At 44.9% G+C, this 12,306-nt stretch overlaps 2 protein-coding genes across 3 annotated transcripts; one reads left to right on the top strand and one right to left on the bottom strand.

Moving 5' to 3' along the window:
* Positions 1 to 1,837: 1,837 nt before the first annotated feature.
* On the top strand, positions 1,838 to 9,612 carry FAM175A (family with sequence similarity 175 member A). Its single transcript, XM_014950074.1, has 9 exons — positions 1,838 to 1,985; positions 2,661 to 2,751; positions 4,972 to 5,008; positions 5,866 to 5,932; positions 6,631 to 6,824; positions 7,219 to 7,338; positions 7,660 to 7,744; positions 8,259 to 8,367; positions 8,525 to 9,612. Exons 1-9 carry the CDS (start codon positions 1,899 to 1,901, stop codon positions 8,950 to 8,952), a joined length of 1,218 nt encoding a protein of 405 aa, XP_014805560.1. The 5' UTR covers positions 1,838 to 1,898; the 3' UTR covers positions 8,953 to 9,612.
* On the bottom strand, positions 9,603 to 12,176 carry MRPS18C (mitochondrial ribosomal protein S18C). 2 transcript variants are annotated; one of them, XM_014950075.1, is made up of 6 exons: positions 12,125 to 12,176; positions 11,992 to 12,044; positions 10,669 to 10,752; positions 10,190 to 10,247; positions 9,805 to 9,864; positions 9,603 to 9,720 (listed from the first exon to the last, which is right to left on the bottom strand). In XM_014950075.1, exons 3-6 carry the CDS (start codon positions 10,741 to 10,743, stop codon positions 9,644 to 9,646), a joined length of 270 nt encoding a protein of 89 aa, XP_014805561.1. In that variant the 5' UTR covers positions 10,744 to 10,752; positions 11,992 to 12,044; positions 12,125 to 12,176; the 3' UTR covers positions 9,603 to 9,643. The 2 variants fall into 2 exon arrangements, with proteins under 2 accessions (XP_014805561.1, XP_014805562.1); XM_014950076.1 differs by lacking the exon at positions 11,992 to 12,044 and having other exon boundaries at positions 12,125 to 12,173.
* Positions 12,177 to 12,306: the final 130 nt, after the last annotated feature.

Here is a 12,306-nt window from a genome sequence, read left to right as displayed (position 1 = left end):
CAGACAGGAGCTCAGCCAGTGCCATGCCTTTTGGGATTGCAGGCTGGCGTCACACCATCCTCCCACTCCTGAAGAGGTGAAGACAGCTCGCTCCACCCACGCTCCCCGCTGGATGAGGCTGGCCAGGCAGCTCCCTTTAAACACTGGTTTGATGCTTGACTAAAGCTCGTCGTACAGATCAATGAGGCACTTTCTGTAAGAGTAGATCCTGGCTTTCAGCCTGGAGGATTAAATTTCAGGTCCCGGAGCCTGCAGGCAGGTGATGGGAGACATCACTGAGGGCAGGACACCTCACCTGCAGGCAGGTGATGATACCTAAGGCAGATTTTATGTAGTTTATAAACGGTTAAACTGTAGAGAATCTTCTTTCAGAGAAGAAATACCACGATTTTAGCAACCATCCCAAATGGTACCAAGGACTTAGTGAGATAAGAAAGGATGTCTGTGGCCCTGGGAACGCGGTGTCCTAAGACAGGGATGCAATAAATATGGACATTGTCTGACAAACAGGTGGTAGCAGGGAGATCATTAGTTTTAATGAGCAATTAAGCAGTTGGAATGTTTTGCTATCGTGTAAAGGTAGCCAAAGCCCAGGTCAGGAAGATGAAGATTGAGGAAGAAACGACCCTCACTCAACATGGGGACCACCAGAAGGCACAACTACGCATGCCCAAAAGCTTATTATCATATGTAAAGGAATTCTTGGAAATGTAACGAATATGCTAATGTTTTTCTTGGAATTACATTGAATATGGATCCCTGTTGGGTATAAATTTAATTTGACAACAGCATTCAGTGCACACAACAGGAGGAGCCATCCCCTGCGTGCCCAGCACCGCAATAAAGAATGCCTGCTTTATAACACTTATAAATTCAGTCTTAGAAAGTTTCATCTGCTGGTTTGTGGTGACAGTGATGGGCAGGCATCACTGAAGGCAGGACACCTCACAGAATCAAAGAATATTCATGGTTGGAAGGGACCTTTGAGGTCATCGAGTCCAACCACAAAAAAAACCCCCAAAACAAACAAAAAAAGATCCCACAAACAGACACAACCCAACAATCTCGGGCACTAGAGCATGCCCTCAAGTGTCACATCTACACGTTTCTTGAATACCTCCAGAGATGGTGACTCCACCACCTCCCTGGGCAGGCCCTTCCAGTGCCTGACCACCCTCTCAGCAAAGTCATTCTTCCCAAGATCTCATCTAAACCTCCCCTGCCCCAACTTCAGACCATTTCCTCTGCTCCTCTCATGATTCCCTTGGGAGAAGAGGTCAACCCCCACCTCTCTACACCCTCCTTTCAGGGAGCTGGAGAGGGCAAGGAGGTCTCCCCTCAGCCTCCTCTTCTCCAAACTCAATATGCCCACTTCCCTTAAAGATCATCTTGTCCAACCGTCAAACCAACTGACAAAAATAGTCACCCACACAACAAACAAGGAGCATCATCACTAAACCAGACCTCCCAGCACTACATCAACCCATCTTTTGAACACCTCCAGGGATGGGGCCTCAACCACCTCCCTGGGCAGCCCACTCCAATGCCTGATAACCCTTTCAGTGAAAAAATTTTTCCTAATATCCAGCCTGAACGTACCCTGGCGTAACTTGAGGCCAATATTTAGTGAATCTATTTCGGACTTAGTTTTTTTATTTTAACTATAACAGGGCAGGAGGAGGGAAGAGGCTGGGAGAGCGAGGGAGAGACTGAGGCGGGAGGGCAGGCTGAGGGGGCCGGAGGGCAGGCTGAGGGGGCCGCAGCCCGGGCTGAGGGGGCCCCGCAGGCCGCCTCCTCTCCCCGCCGCTGCCCCCTCACGGGTGAGATGCCTCGCCCTGCCTCCGGTGGCCGCTAGGGGCTTCCGCCGCCGCAGCGGGGCCCGCCATTTGTCGGGGGGCATGGAGGGCGAGAGCACGTCGGCCTTGCTCTCCGGCTTCGTCTTCGGCGCCCTCGCCTTCCAGCACCTCAGCACCGACTCGGACACGGTGGGTGCTCGCCGGCGGGATGGAACGGGGCAGGGCTCGGGGAGGGAACATGGCGGGCGGGGGGGTGGCCGCTGGTGGTTGGGTTATGGCGGTGCCCGCCGCCGGGCCTTCCCCCCCCCCGGCCCAGGGAGAGGGGACCCCGCTGCCGGGGAGGGCTCCAGGGCCACCCGGGGAGGGCTCCGGGGCCACCCGGGGCCTCGGGTTTCACAGCGCCTTCCCTCCCTGCTGCAACGAAGGTTGTTTTTACGCGCTAACGCCGGGAAACGGTGGGGTTTGGGGTTATTTTCTCTGAAAAAGAGGAGGTGTGGGCCGCCCACCGGGCGGGGTCTGACAGGGAGGGACCGAAATGGGGGTCGTTTCTTGTGGCCTGAGCCTTCTTGCGGGGGGGGGTGGGGGGAGCACCCCCTGCCCTGCCACAGACTTTGTGCGTGAAAACCTGAGGGGTGGAAACCAGCTGAGTACACATCCCAGCCTTTTTTTTTTTTTTTTAAATAGAGGCAAGATTGAAAAATGAGTAAGAATCTACTGTTTATAAAAAAATAATTTCATTTTGACAGCTTTTTTTTTTCTTCTGAAGACAGCCTTTAAATAATAAACGAAGCCCTGTTCAATGCGACAGTTAAATATGAACTTTTTCTTTTTTTTTTTTTTTTTTTCCCTCTCTTCCCTCTAAAGGAAGGTTTTCTCCTGGGAGATGTGAAAGGTGAAGCCAAGAACAGCATTACCGACTCACAAATGGACGATGTGGAAGTCGTTTATACCATTGGTTAGTCATTTTTAGGAGCCTGTGTGGCTTCAGGCTATAACACATCTGGGTGCTCACAGCCAGGTCCAAGCTGCTACATCCTGGGGTCCACATTGACATGAAAAAAAAAAAAAAAAAGCCCCACACATGAAAGGGTTATTTTATAACATTAACTGCTAAACAATTTTACAACTTTACTAATTTAATGGAAATACTAGTTCTTAGTTCCTCGGTTGTGTCCAGTTTTGGGCCCCCTACCATAAAAAAGACATTGAGGTGCTGGAGCGGGTCCAGAGAAGGGCGACAAAGATGGTGAGGGGTCTGGAGAACAAGTCTCCTGAGGAGAGGCTGAGGGAGCTGGGGTTATTCAGCCTGGAGAAGAGGAGGCTGAGGGGAGACCTTATTGCTCTCTCCGACTCCCTGAAAGGAGGGTGTAGCCAGGGGGGGGTCGGTCTCTTCTCTCAAGTCACAGGCGACAGGACAAGAGGAAATGGCCTCAAGTTGTGCCAGGGGAGGTTCATATTGGAAAAATTTTTTCACAGAAAGGGTTCTCAGGCATTGGAATGGGCTGCCCAGGGAGGTGGTTGAGGCCCCATCCCTGGAGGAGTTCAAAAGACGGGTTGATGTACTGCTGCGAGGTCTAGTTTAGTGATGATGCTCCTTGTTTGTTGTGTGGGTGTCTATTTCTGTCAAAGTTAGGTTGACGGTTGGACAAGATGATTTTTAAGGTCCCTTCCAACCTAGAAGATTCTGTGAATAGCTCCTCTTTGCCAAATACCTTGTCACATTATAGGTAATTAGACAGGCTGAGGGAGCTGGGGTTGTTCAGCCTGGAGAACAGAAGGCTCCGGGGAGACCTTATAGCAGCCTTCCAGTACCTGAAGGGTGCCTATAGAAGAGCTGGAGAAGGACTCTTTGCCAGGAAGGGTAGTGATAGGACAAGGGGAAACAGTTTTCCATTGGAAGAAAAAAGATTCAGATTAGATCTCAGGAAGAAATTCTTTCCTGTGAGGGTGGTGAGAGCCTGGCCCAGGTTGCCCAGAGAAGCTGTGGCTGCCCCATCCCTGGAGGGGTTCAAGGCCAGGCTGGATGGGGCTTGGAGCAACCTGGTCTGGTGGGAGGTGTCCCTGCCCAGGGCAGGGGGGTTGGGACTCAATGATCTTTGAGGTCCCTTCCAACCCAAACCATTCTATGATTTAGGGCTGCTTCTTTGTCTTGGCCACATCACAAGCTCTCCTGGGACTACAGTTGCCCTGGAAAAACGTGGCTTATTTCAGTGATGTGAACCATAACACATTAGCACCTATTACCTAATTTGGAACTTATAAATGCTGTGTGTGAAGGCTGCAAATTATTCATGTATTTCACTGAGCAGATGCCAAGTGTATTTTTCTTTGTCGTCTTCATGGGACTGGAGTAAATGTATGTTTTATCCTAGCCCTTAACAAAACCATCTGTATACGTGCACACACATTTAACTCCATTCCTTTAAAATGCAGTTACACAAAAAGAAACAGAACAAGGTAATACAGTACGTACCTTCTTTCCAACCTTCCTGAAAATACAGCAGGGAGAAGTTCCATCCCATTTGCTAGTTTTACTCTAGGATGCAATTAAGGTAGAACAGTTTCCTCCACTGAATCTCGAAGATGAAGCAAAAACCTGGGGAATTTTTTGTGGTGGCACTGATCGAGTCACCCAGAATCTCACCACACGCAGAGTTAGTTGCTACAAAGTTTGGAGCTTCCCTTAGTTGTGAAAATGGAAGGAGTGGAGAATTTAGGATAAGAAAAGGATTTAGAATCCCATTAGTTCACCTAATGGCTTTTTTTGAGGTAGTCAGCCTTCCAGTTACCATCTACCCTATGAGTTTCTGTTCTTCAGCCTAATTTTACTAACAGCATCCGTGCCTTGCTGCAGAATAACTCAGGTGAAATCCTTTGTGTTACGTACTACTCCTGAACTCAACAGAAAGAAGGAAAAAACTACAGTGCTTGATTTGATTTTTCAGTTGACAAAACAGAAAAATGTATTTAAAAAAACACATGGTTCCCGTTACATTTGAAAAATTAATTAGAATCTTTTAAAGAAATATTCCCTTTCTTATCCTTATTTAATTAGATGCTTATACATTTGATTTTCAGAAATTATATTCTTTCAGTTTAATTCTGATCATAGGATACAGAAGAATATACATCTTGAAGTGATAAACCCAGAGTAATATTACCTTTCTCTTTCCAGATATACAGAAGCATATTCCGTGCTACCAGTTGTTCAGGTGAGAATCTTAGGCAACAGATTAGAAAAAAGTTAAAAAGAACCTTACCTTGAATTCTTTAAAAGTTCTATTATGTTAGTGAGAAATTCACCCAGCTAAACTACAGGAGCCATATCAACTCCTTGGAATTACAGATGCAAAATGCCTTATGTTATTCTTATTTTGGTTCTTCGTGTTCTTTTAATGGTGTTTGTGCAGATAGGAATAGAGATATGGCATACTGCTCCTTCAGGTGAGCTATGATACCATATCAACTACAGAATAATGTCAACAATTATAATAATAATTATTATAATGCTTTTCTAAAAGCATACACCCCAAACCCTTACCCTCAACAAAACCCAAAAAAAAAAAAAGATAGCATCAGCAACAGACTTCTAAGGGGGCCAGAAAAAGAAACACTTGTTAGCCCCATGGCAGGAGCAGTTTCAAGGAGTAGTATTTACAGTTCCATCATAGATGGAAACATGGCTGTGTGGGTTTCCACCCCTAAAAGGGGAGAATCACAACATTATCTCTTTCTGAAAATTAATAAACCCTGATGTTATCAGAAGGGCATTTCATACCAAACTGAAGGCATCTCACTGTTTTGTAGTTGAGAGGACAGAGATGCTACTTTTGTGTCCCAGTAGCACTGATGCCAGAAAGAGCATCTGGGCTGTGAGACCACGTATACACAATACAGAGCTGTTTGAGTCATTAAATTAACTGCACTGGCCTAGCAACAAGCTGTGTCAGCATATCTTCATGCTTACCAGGGAAAGAAAAGCTATTAAAGCGAGATGACTGCCAGGGAATAATGATTTCTACAGTAGTATTTTCTTTTTCCCCCTCTAATTATCCTAATTTTCTTCTAGCTTTTATAATTCTGCAGGAGAACTGAATGAACTTGCCCTGAAGAAAATACTATCGGGCTGTAAGAAGGTATTTTATTTTCAAACCTAAACCATACCAAGGAGGTTGCTCAGATTTTGGGGGGCTGTTCTGGATACCTCTTTTATCAAGGTGTTTTATGGGTTGTTTTTTTTTTCCCTTCTCCTCTTTTTTAAAAATATTCTATCTAGTCCCTCACGCTGCTGGTCAAGGCAGCTACATCACCTTTTTCCCCTGAAAGAACAGTTTAGATTATTTTTTTACTGGGGTTTGCATACATATATGTCAACTTTATTTTTTTCTTACAAATTTTTCAAACAAACAGTTCAAGTATCCTAAAGGAATTCTACTGATTTCTAGCTTAAGCTCAGTTGAGGTCAGCTCGCTCAAGTCGTTAAGTGCCACTTGACCAAAAAAAAAATTGTAATCTTCTCCACAGAAGAAAGTTTCACAAGGAGAAAACAGAAGCCAGAAGGCAACAAACAGCAAAACAGCAGAACCTAGTCTGCAGAGTTTTCAGCTCAGAAAACAGGCCAGTTCAACATGTGGCTTTGAAGGCAAAAGAAAGTTGACATACTGGCATTAGGCTTAGGTGTCTTGAGGGTTTCAAATTAGCTGCTTGAATACGTACACATCATTGAACAATTCAGATTCATGACTTTGTACTGACTCTTTTAACTTGCTTCAATATGACACACACAGGGGACAGCACGATTTAACTCTAGTCATGTCTTTTCTTCTGCCTGCAGAGTGTAATAGGATGGTACAAATTCAGACGTAACACAGACCAGGCCATGACATTCCGGGAAAGGGTTCTTCATAAGAATTTACAGTCACATCTATCAAATCAGGGCCTCGTCTTCCTTTTATTAACCTCCAGCGTGATGACAGAAAGTTGTTCTACTTACAGGCTGGAACACGCCTTACATCGGCCCCAGGAAGGGTAACTGCTTTGTTCTGTAGTTTTAATAAAGCAGTAGCACAGCTTGGAACAGTTTGGGGTTTGTTTCATTGGAAATTATTCTTCCATATATTATTTATGGAACAAATCTAGCAAAATATATATATTGCCACTGTAGTGTCAGTGGTCAGACGCTGTCGGTTCATTTACACCCATAGGCTGTTCTTCATCAATTTGGTTTTGTGTATAGGACTTCAGTGCTGCATGGCATTTAAACTGGGGGTAATTTTCAGTTATATGTGGTGTGATCCATTCAGCAAGACATAACTCTAATTGTAAACCTCCATCTGGGATGCTTAATGGTCAAGAAGCTTTAACTATCGAAGAGGTCTTTTGGATGTTAATACGTCATGTTCTCATATTTCTGCTTTTTAAGTCTTTTCCAGAAAGTCCCTTTGGTGGTTACCAACCTGGGTATGGCAGAACAGCAAGGTTATAGGACAGTGTCTGGGTCCTGTGTATCTTCTGGTTTTGTGCGAGCAGTAAGACAACACAGGTACAATATATGCCATATTTACTGATAGCTGTAGCTTTCAGTTAAGATAAGTATAGTTATCTTTCTATAAAAGTATTTAAGTGCTTTTAGAAATGCTACAGCCATACTCTGCTCACTTGTTGACTTGTTCCCTGCAACTATTTGTTTCCAAGGTACCTGGAAATTAGTTAAGTCTCATACTTTGCCATGAGAGCAGCAGTTTGTTGCAATGGAGGCACCTAGTGCTGAAGCTCAAAATGCTTCTTTATTCATTGTAACTCCTACTAGGCAAGCACTAGGATCACGAACTTGCAATTACACAATTATATTCTTGGTCTACAGGTCAGAATTCTTTTCTGAAGACGGATCCTTACAAGAGGTTCATAAGATAAATAAGATGTATGCCACCTTGCAGGAGGAGCTGAAGGTGAGTCAGGCATTCCTGCCTACACGGTCACCTTCAGCAGTAGGTAGCAAAGCCTAGTCTGGCAAAGGGTACACCATCTTGCACCAAATGAGAAACACAGAGTTCCATTTGCTATTAGCTGTACACCAGGTTCTCAAAGTTGAAGACTTAAGTTTCCATTTGATCAAAAGTACACTGATAAATTCCCAGGTCCAATGATAAATTCTCACAAGAGGATTATTTTGAAGGAGCACCGTTGGGGGGTTGGAGCAGATGATCTCCAGAGGTCCCTATGCTACCTGTAGTTTGTCAGAGCTCCTTTGCTTAGATGGGAACAAGTAAAGTATCTTGTACCTCATTCAACACAAGGTTTAAGTTATTATCTCTAAAATCCACCTCAAGCTCATTACTTAAGCGTTTTAATACTTTGTGTCCAGCTTCTAAAATCATGAATACCTTTAAGGATTTTGCAACAAGGTTAAAGTCAGCTTCTGTGAATACTGCTAATTCCATCTAATGCTCTCTTCCCTTGTAGAAAATATGCTCTGCAGTAGAAGCCAGTGAACGGTCTGTAGAGAAACTTTTAGCAGAGGTGAGCCAATTAAAAGAAGAAGTAAAGAGGAAAAAGCAACAAAGTTGTTCAGGTAAGTTAAATAAATGCAATGCCAATCTTAGTAAGACTTCCAAAGTGGATTCACTTGGCAGAAGCACAAAACACTTCTGAACTTGATGCAGCCAAAACAGTAGAAGTGTGCAAGAGGGTTGGCAACTCAAGTTTTTTCTTTTTTTTTTTTCCTCCAGGAGAAAACGGAGACTACCCAGGAGAGCCAAAGGAGAATGTTCTCCTTTGTCAGGCACTGCAAACATTTTTCCCCAATTCTGGACTTCAGACGTGCATTGTTTCCTTTAAAGGCCAACAGATAGCCAAGAACTGCTGTACCATTGACCATAATATTAATGTCATGGACAAACTGACTCTCATGGTAGAGGAAAGAGACTTCAGTGAAGCTGAAACGAGACATCTAACCAAGCGTAAAGTCAGAGGGACCACAACGGGATCCAAGTCATTCAAGAAATCAAGATCCCTGCAGCTTCATCAAAAATTACTTCGAGACCAAGAGGACAGTGACCAGGAAAGGAAGCTTATGCTGAGTAGCACCGAAACAGAGGAGGACGTGTTGGAAAAAATTAGAGACACAAACGAATACCCACACTCTCCTACTTTCTGATCTGTTAATGACTTGGCCATAGGACTTTGCACGAAAAGCTACTGCCAGTATATACAAGTGACATAAGAATTTATGGCACTGCAGGGATTAAAAAACAAACAAACAAACAAAAAAACCCAGTGGATTTTTTGCAAGATGCACAGGTTTGGGTTGTTTTTCCCCAATGCATAAATCCTGTTTGGCATTAGAGACAAGTCCAGATGACATTCCTTCACTTTGCCTTGCGGAGTTCAATCTGTATTGGCTCTCTCAGGGTTTCAAGACGACGTTAGCAGTCACAGAACCATGTCACACAGTGCCTCAGAGTAGTACACCTTCCACTACCCTTCCCTCAGCAGAAGCTGAGGCAGGGAGCATCAAATGAAGGCAGGTAACATGCCTAACAGAACTAGCTGTCTACATAACTTGCCACAATTTAAATACTTTCATTTATCATTAGCTGTCTGCTATTTGTTTGGTTTTTTCCCCCCCCTTCCAACCACCTGACCTTCAGCAAGATCTGTGAGCAGAGGAAGTGGTCCATCCAGGTGCCAATTTTTGTTGCTTTCCTATTTCATGCTTCCTTCAGACAGTTTTAGAGACTGGCATCCACCCTTCAGTCGGTGATGCGTCACGCTAGCCAGCCACATTGGCAGTAAAAAAAGGATATAAACATGAAAAGCAGTTGTATTGTTTATTTCTTGATAGAATATCACTCTGGATACTTGACATTACATATCTTGGGGTCTGTGAGAAATGACGGGTTCTTAAACATAACTGGCATAAATCCTGTAAAAAGATAAGATGGAGGGGTTTTTTCTTAATAGGAAAGTAGGCTTGACTTAAAAAACTAAAGGGCATAATCGTACTTACCAAGCACATGAGCTCTTTTAATGGCTTTTGTGATTTCCTTCTGCTTCTTGTTGCACAAGCCTAAAGAGAGGAATAATTTTCAAGTCTCTTAAATCAACAATAACCAAACAATTAGCTTAAAGGGTAAAACTGACAATTCCTTCTAGCTTTGCCTAAGTCTGCCTAGAAAAAAGCACGTATGCTTATTATTCTGTTAAATACAAGAAAAACATATAATTAAGGGCTATATCCATTCCTTGATGAAGGCTACTAAGTCTGAGGAATACTGTTACAAAACAGAGTTGGCAGTAGTTACTTTTGGAAAGGTAAACTGATACACAATTACTTGGACTCACAACAACATGAATACTAACCAGTACATGACTTAATTTAATACTTCACGTACCTGTTATATGCCTGCCATAAATACAGCCAGTATGAGGAGAAACAAACTGGGAAAGAAGCTGTGTAAAAATCAAGAAACCCAAAGTCAGTTTAAGAAATTATTTTCGAGAGCTTTAGCTTATTTTTCTACTTGCATTCTACTTTTCATTTTTTGATCTGTTTTTACAAAACTCAGTTCTACCTGGAGACATGAAAAAGCATAGAGTTAGACAGCATTTTACATGCCATAACAGTGGAATTAGAATTGCAGACTCTTATTTGCTAAATTAATAAGGTTGTAACGCCAGCATACAGGACTAGCAGACTGAACACCTTATAACAACTACATTATTTGATCCTTAACTGCACATAGATTTTAAATTCTAAACCCCTACACACATGAATGCATTTTCATTTTGTTTTTTTGTGGACTTCCCCCCCCAACATTTAAAAAAAGTAAACCACCTGCCTTCATCGGAGGACAGGGATTTTTAAACTCACCTGTACATTCTTGTAGTCCACGTTTATTCCACATAAGACACATTTTTTAGGAGGATCTTTATAGGGATTCTCCATTCGTATGGGCTGAAATTACAGAAATATTAACATCTGTAAGCTTCACAAGAAAGTAAGGAATGTGTGTTATTTTCACCCTTCAGGCAAAGCACGTCTTGAAACCAAAACCAGGTATTTAGGGCATCGTTGAAGTTTTTCAGTAACTTTCTTACCTTTATTTCTCTAACGCACCAATCGGTACCTAGCAACCTAAGAGACTTCTCAGTGACAGGACCTTCTCTCTTACTAATAATGACAATGTAAGTAAGTCAATTAAAGCCATCAATAAGATAGTACTAATGCCCCTTACTTAGAAGGCAGAATCGCCAGAATCTGGTAGTAAAGGAAATGTAAGTGGTAGTAAAGAACGCTAACACCCAGCACCAAATCCTTGCAAGATACAAGCAAAAGCAAGAATTTCATTTTATTTTTTTTTGCAGACATAGTCAGAAATTAGGCAGAAAAAGACTACTTTTTCAAAGTTTTGGCTGGTACTGGACATTTCAGACATAACCACAGTTTATGCATTAAGTCTTCTTCTCAAGAAGATACACCAGAAACTAGACAGTGCTTCCAAAGGTTTTGCTCCACACTCGAGTTCCAGAGGGTGCTGTGAGCACAGTTAAGATACTGAGCCATAAACCAAGGGCCCCTCAGCTTCAACACCCACCCACAGAATGCTATGGGGTTGGAAGGGACCTCTGGAGATCATCCAGTCCAACCCCCTGCCAAAGCAGGGCCACCCAGAGCAGGTCCCACAGGAACGTGTCCAGGCGGGTTTGAATGTCTCCAGAGAAGGAGACTCCACCACCTCCCTGGGCAGCCTCTGCCAGGGCTCTGCCACCCTCACCCCAAAGAAGTTCCTCCTCGTGTTTAGGTGGAACTTCTTATAGTCAAGTTTGTGCCCATTTCCTCTTGTCCTGCCCCTGGGCACCACTGAAAAAAGACCAGCCCCATCCTCCTGACACCCTCCCTTGAAGTATTTCTAAGCCTTGATCAGATCCCCCCTCAGCCTTCTCTTCTCCAGACTAAACAGACCCAAGTCCCTCAGTCTTTCCTCCTAAGGAAGATGCTCCAGGCCCCCCCCCGGTCCCCGCGCCGAGGCCCTGCTCAGCAGCACACCCCCGAACGGACCTCAGGTGCTTTAGAGGCCCGAGCTACACCAAGGGCGCCGCGAAGCGTTTCACGGACACCCCTGCCGCCCGGCCAGGGCCCCTCCCACGGCGGGGGGGGAGGCCCAAGCACAGGCCGCCCTGGAGCTCTCCTCACCTGGTCGGGCCGCCCCTCATACCGCGGGCGGCGCGGCCGCTCCCACAGCGCCGCTGCAAGGGAAAGAGCGACAGGGTTAGCGGGAGGGGAGACCGCCCCACCGGGACAGGGTGGGGAAGCAGAAGGAACGCACCGGGCACCAGCCGCCGCCAGGGCCTCCCCGCCGCCACGGCCCGCGCCGCCACCCCGCCCGCCTCAGCTCCCCGCCGGCCTCAGCGCCCCGCACGCCGATACGCCACTTCCGCCAAACGCCTCCTCTTCACCCTTCGCTGGCCAATGGGACGGCGAGCCGCCCTACTTGAGGCGGGCGATTGG

Source organism: Calidris pugnax, unplaced genomic scaffold (genome assembly GCF_001431845.1).
Source record: "Calidris pugnax isolate Ruff unplaced genomic scaffold, ASM143184v1 scaffold42, whole genome shotgun sequence".
Classification (NCBI taxonomy): domain Eukaryota; kingdom Metazoa; phylum Chordata; class Aves; order Charadriiformes; family Scolopacidae; genus Calidris; species Calidris pugnax.
Note: the sequence above shows the minus strand (reverse complement) of the source record. Positions and strands in the feature narration are given on the sequence as shown.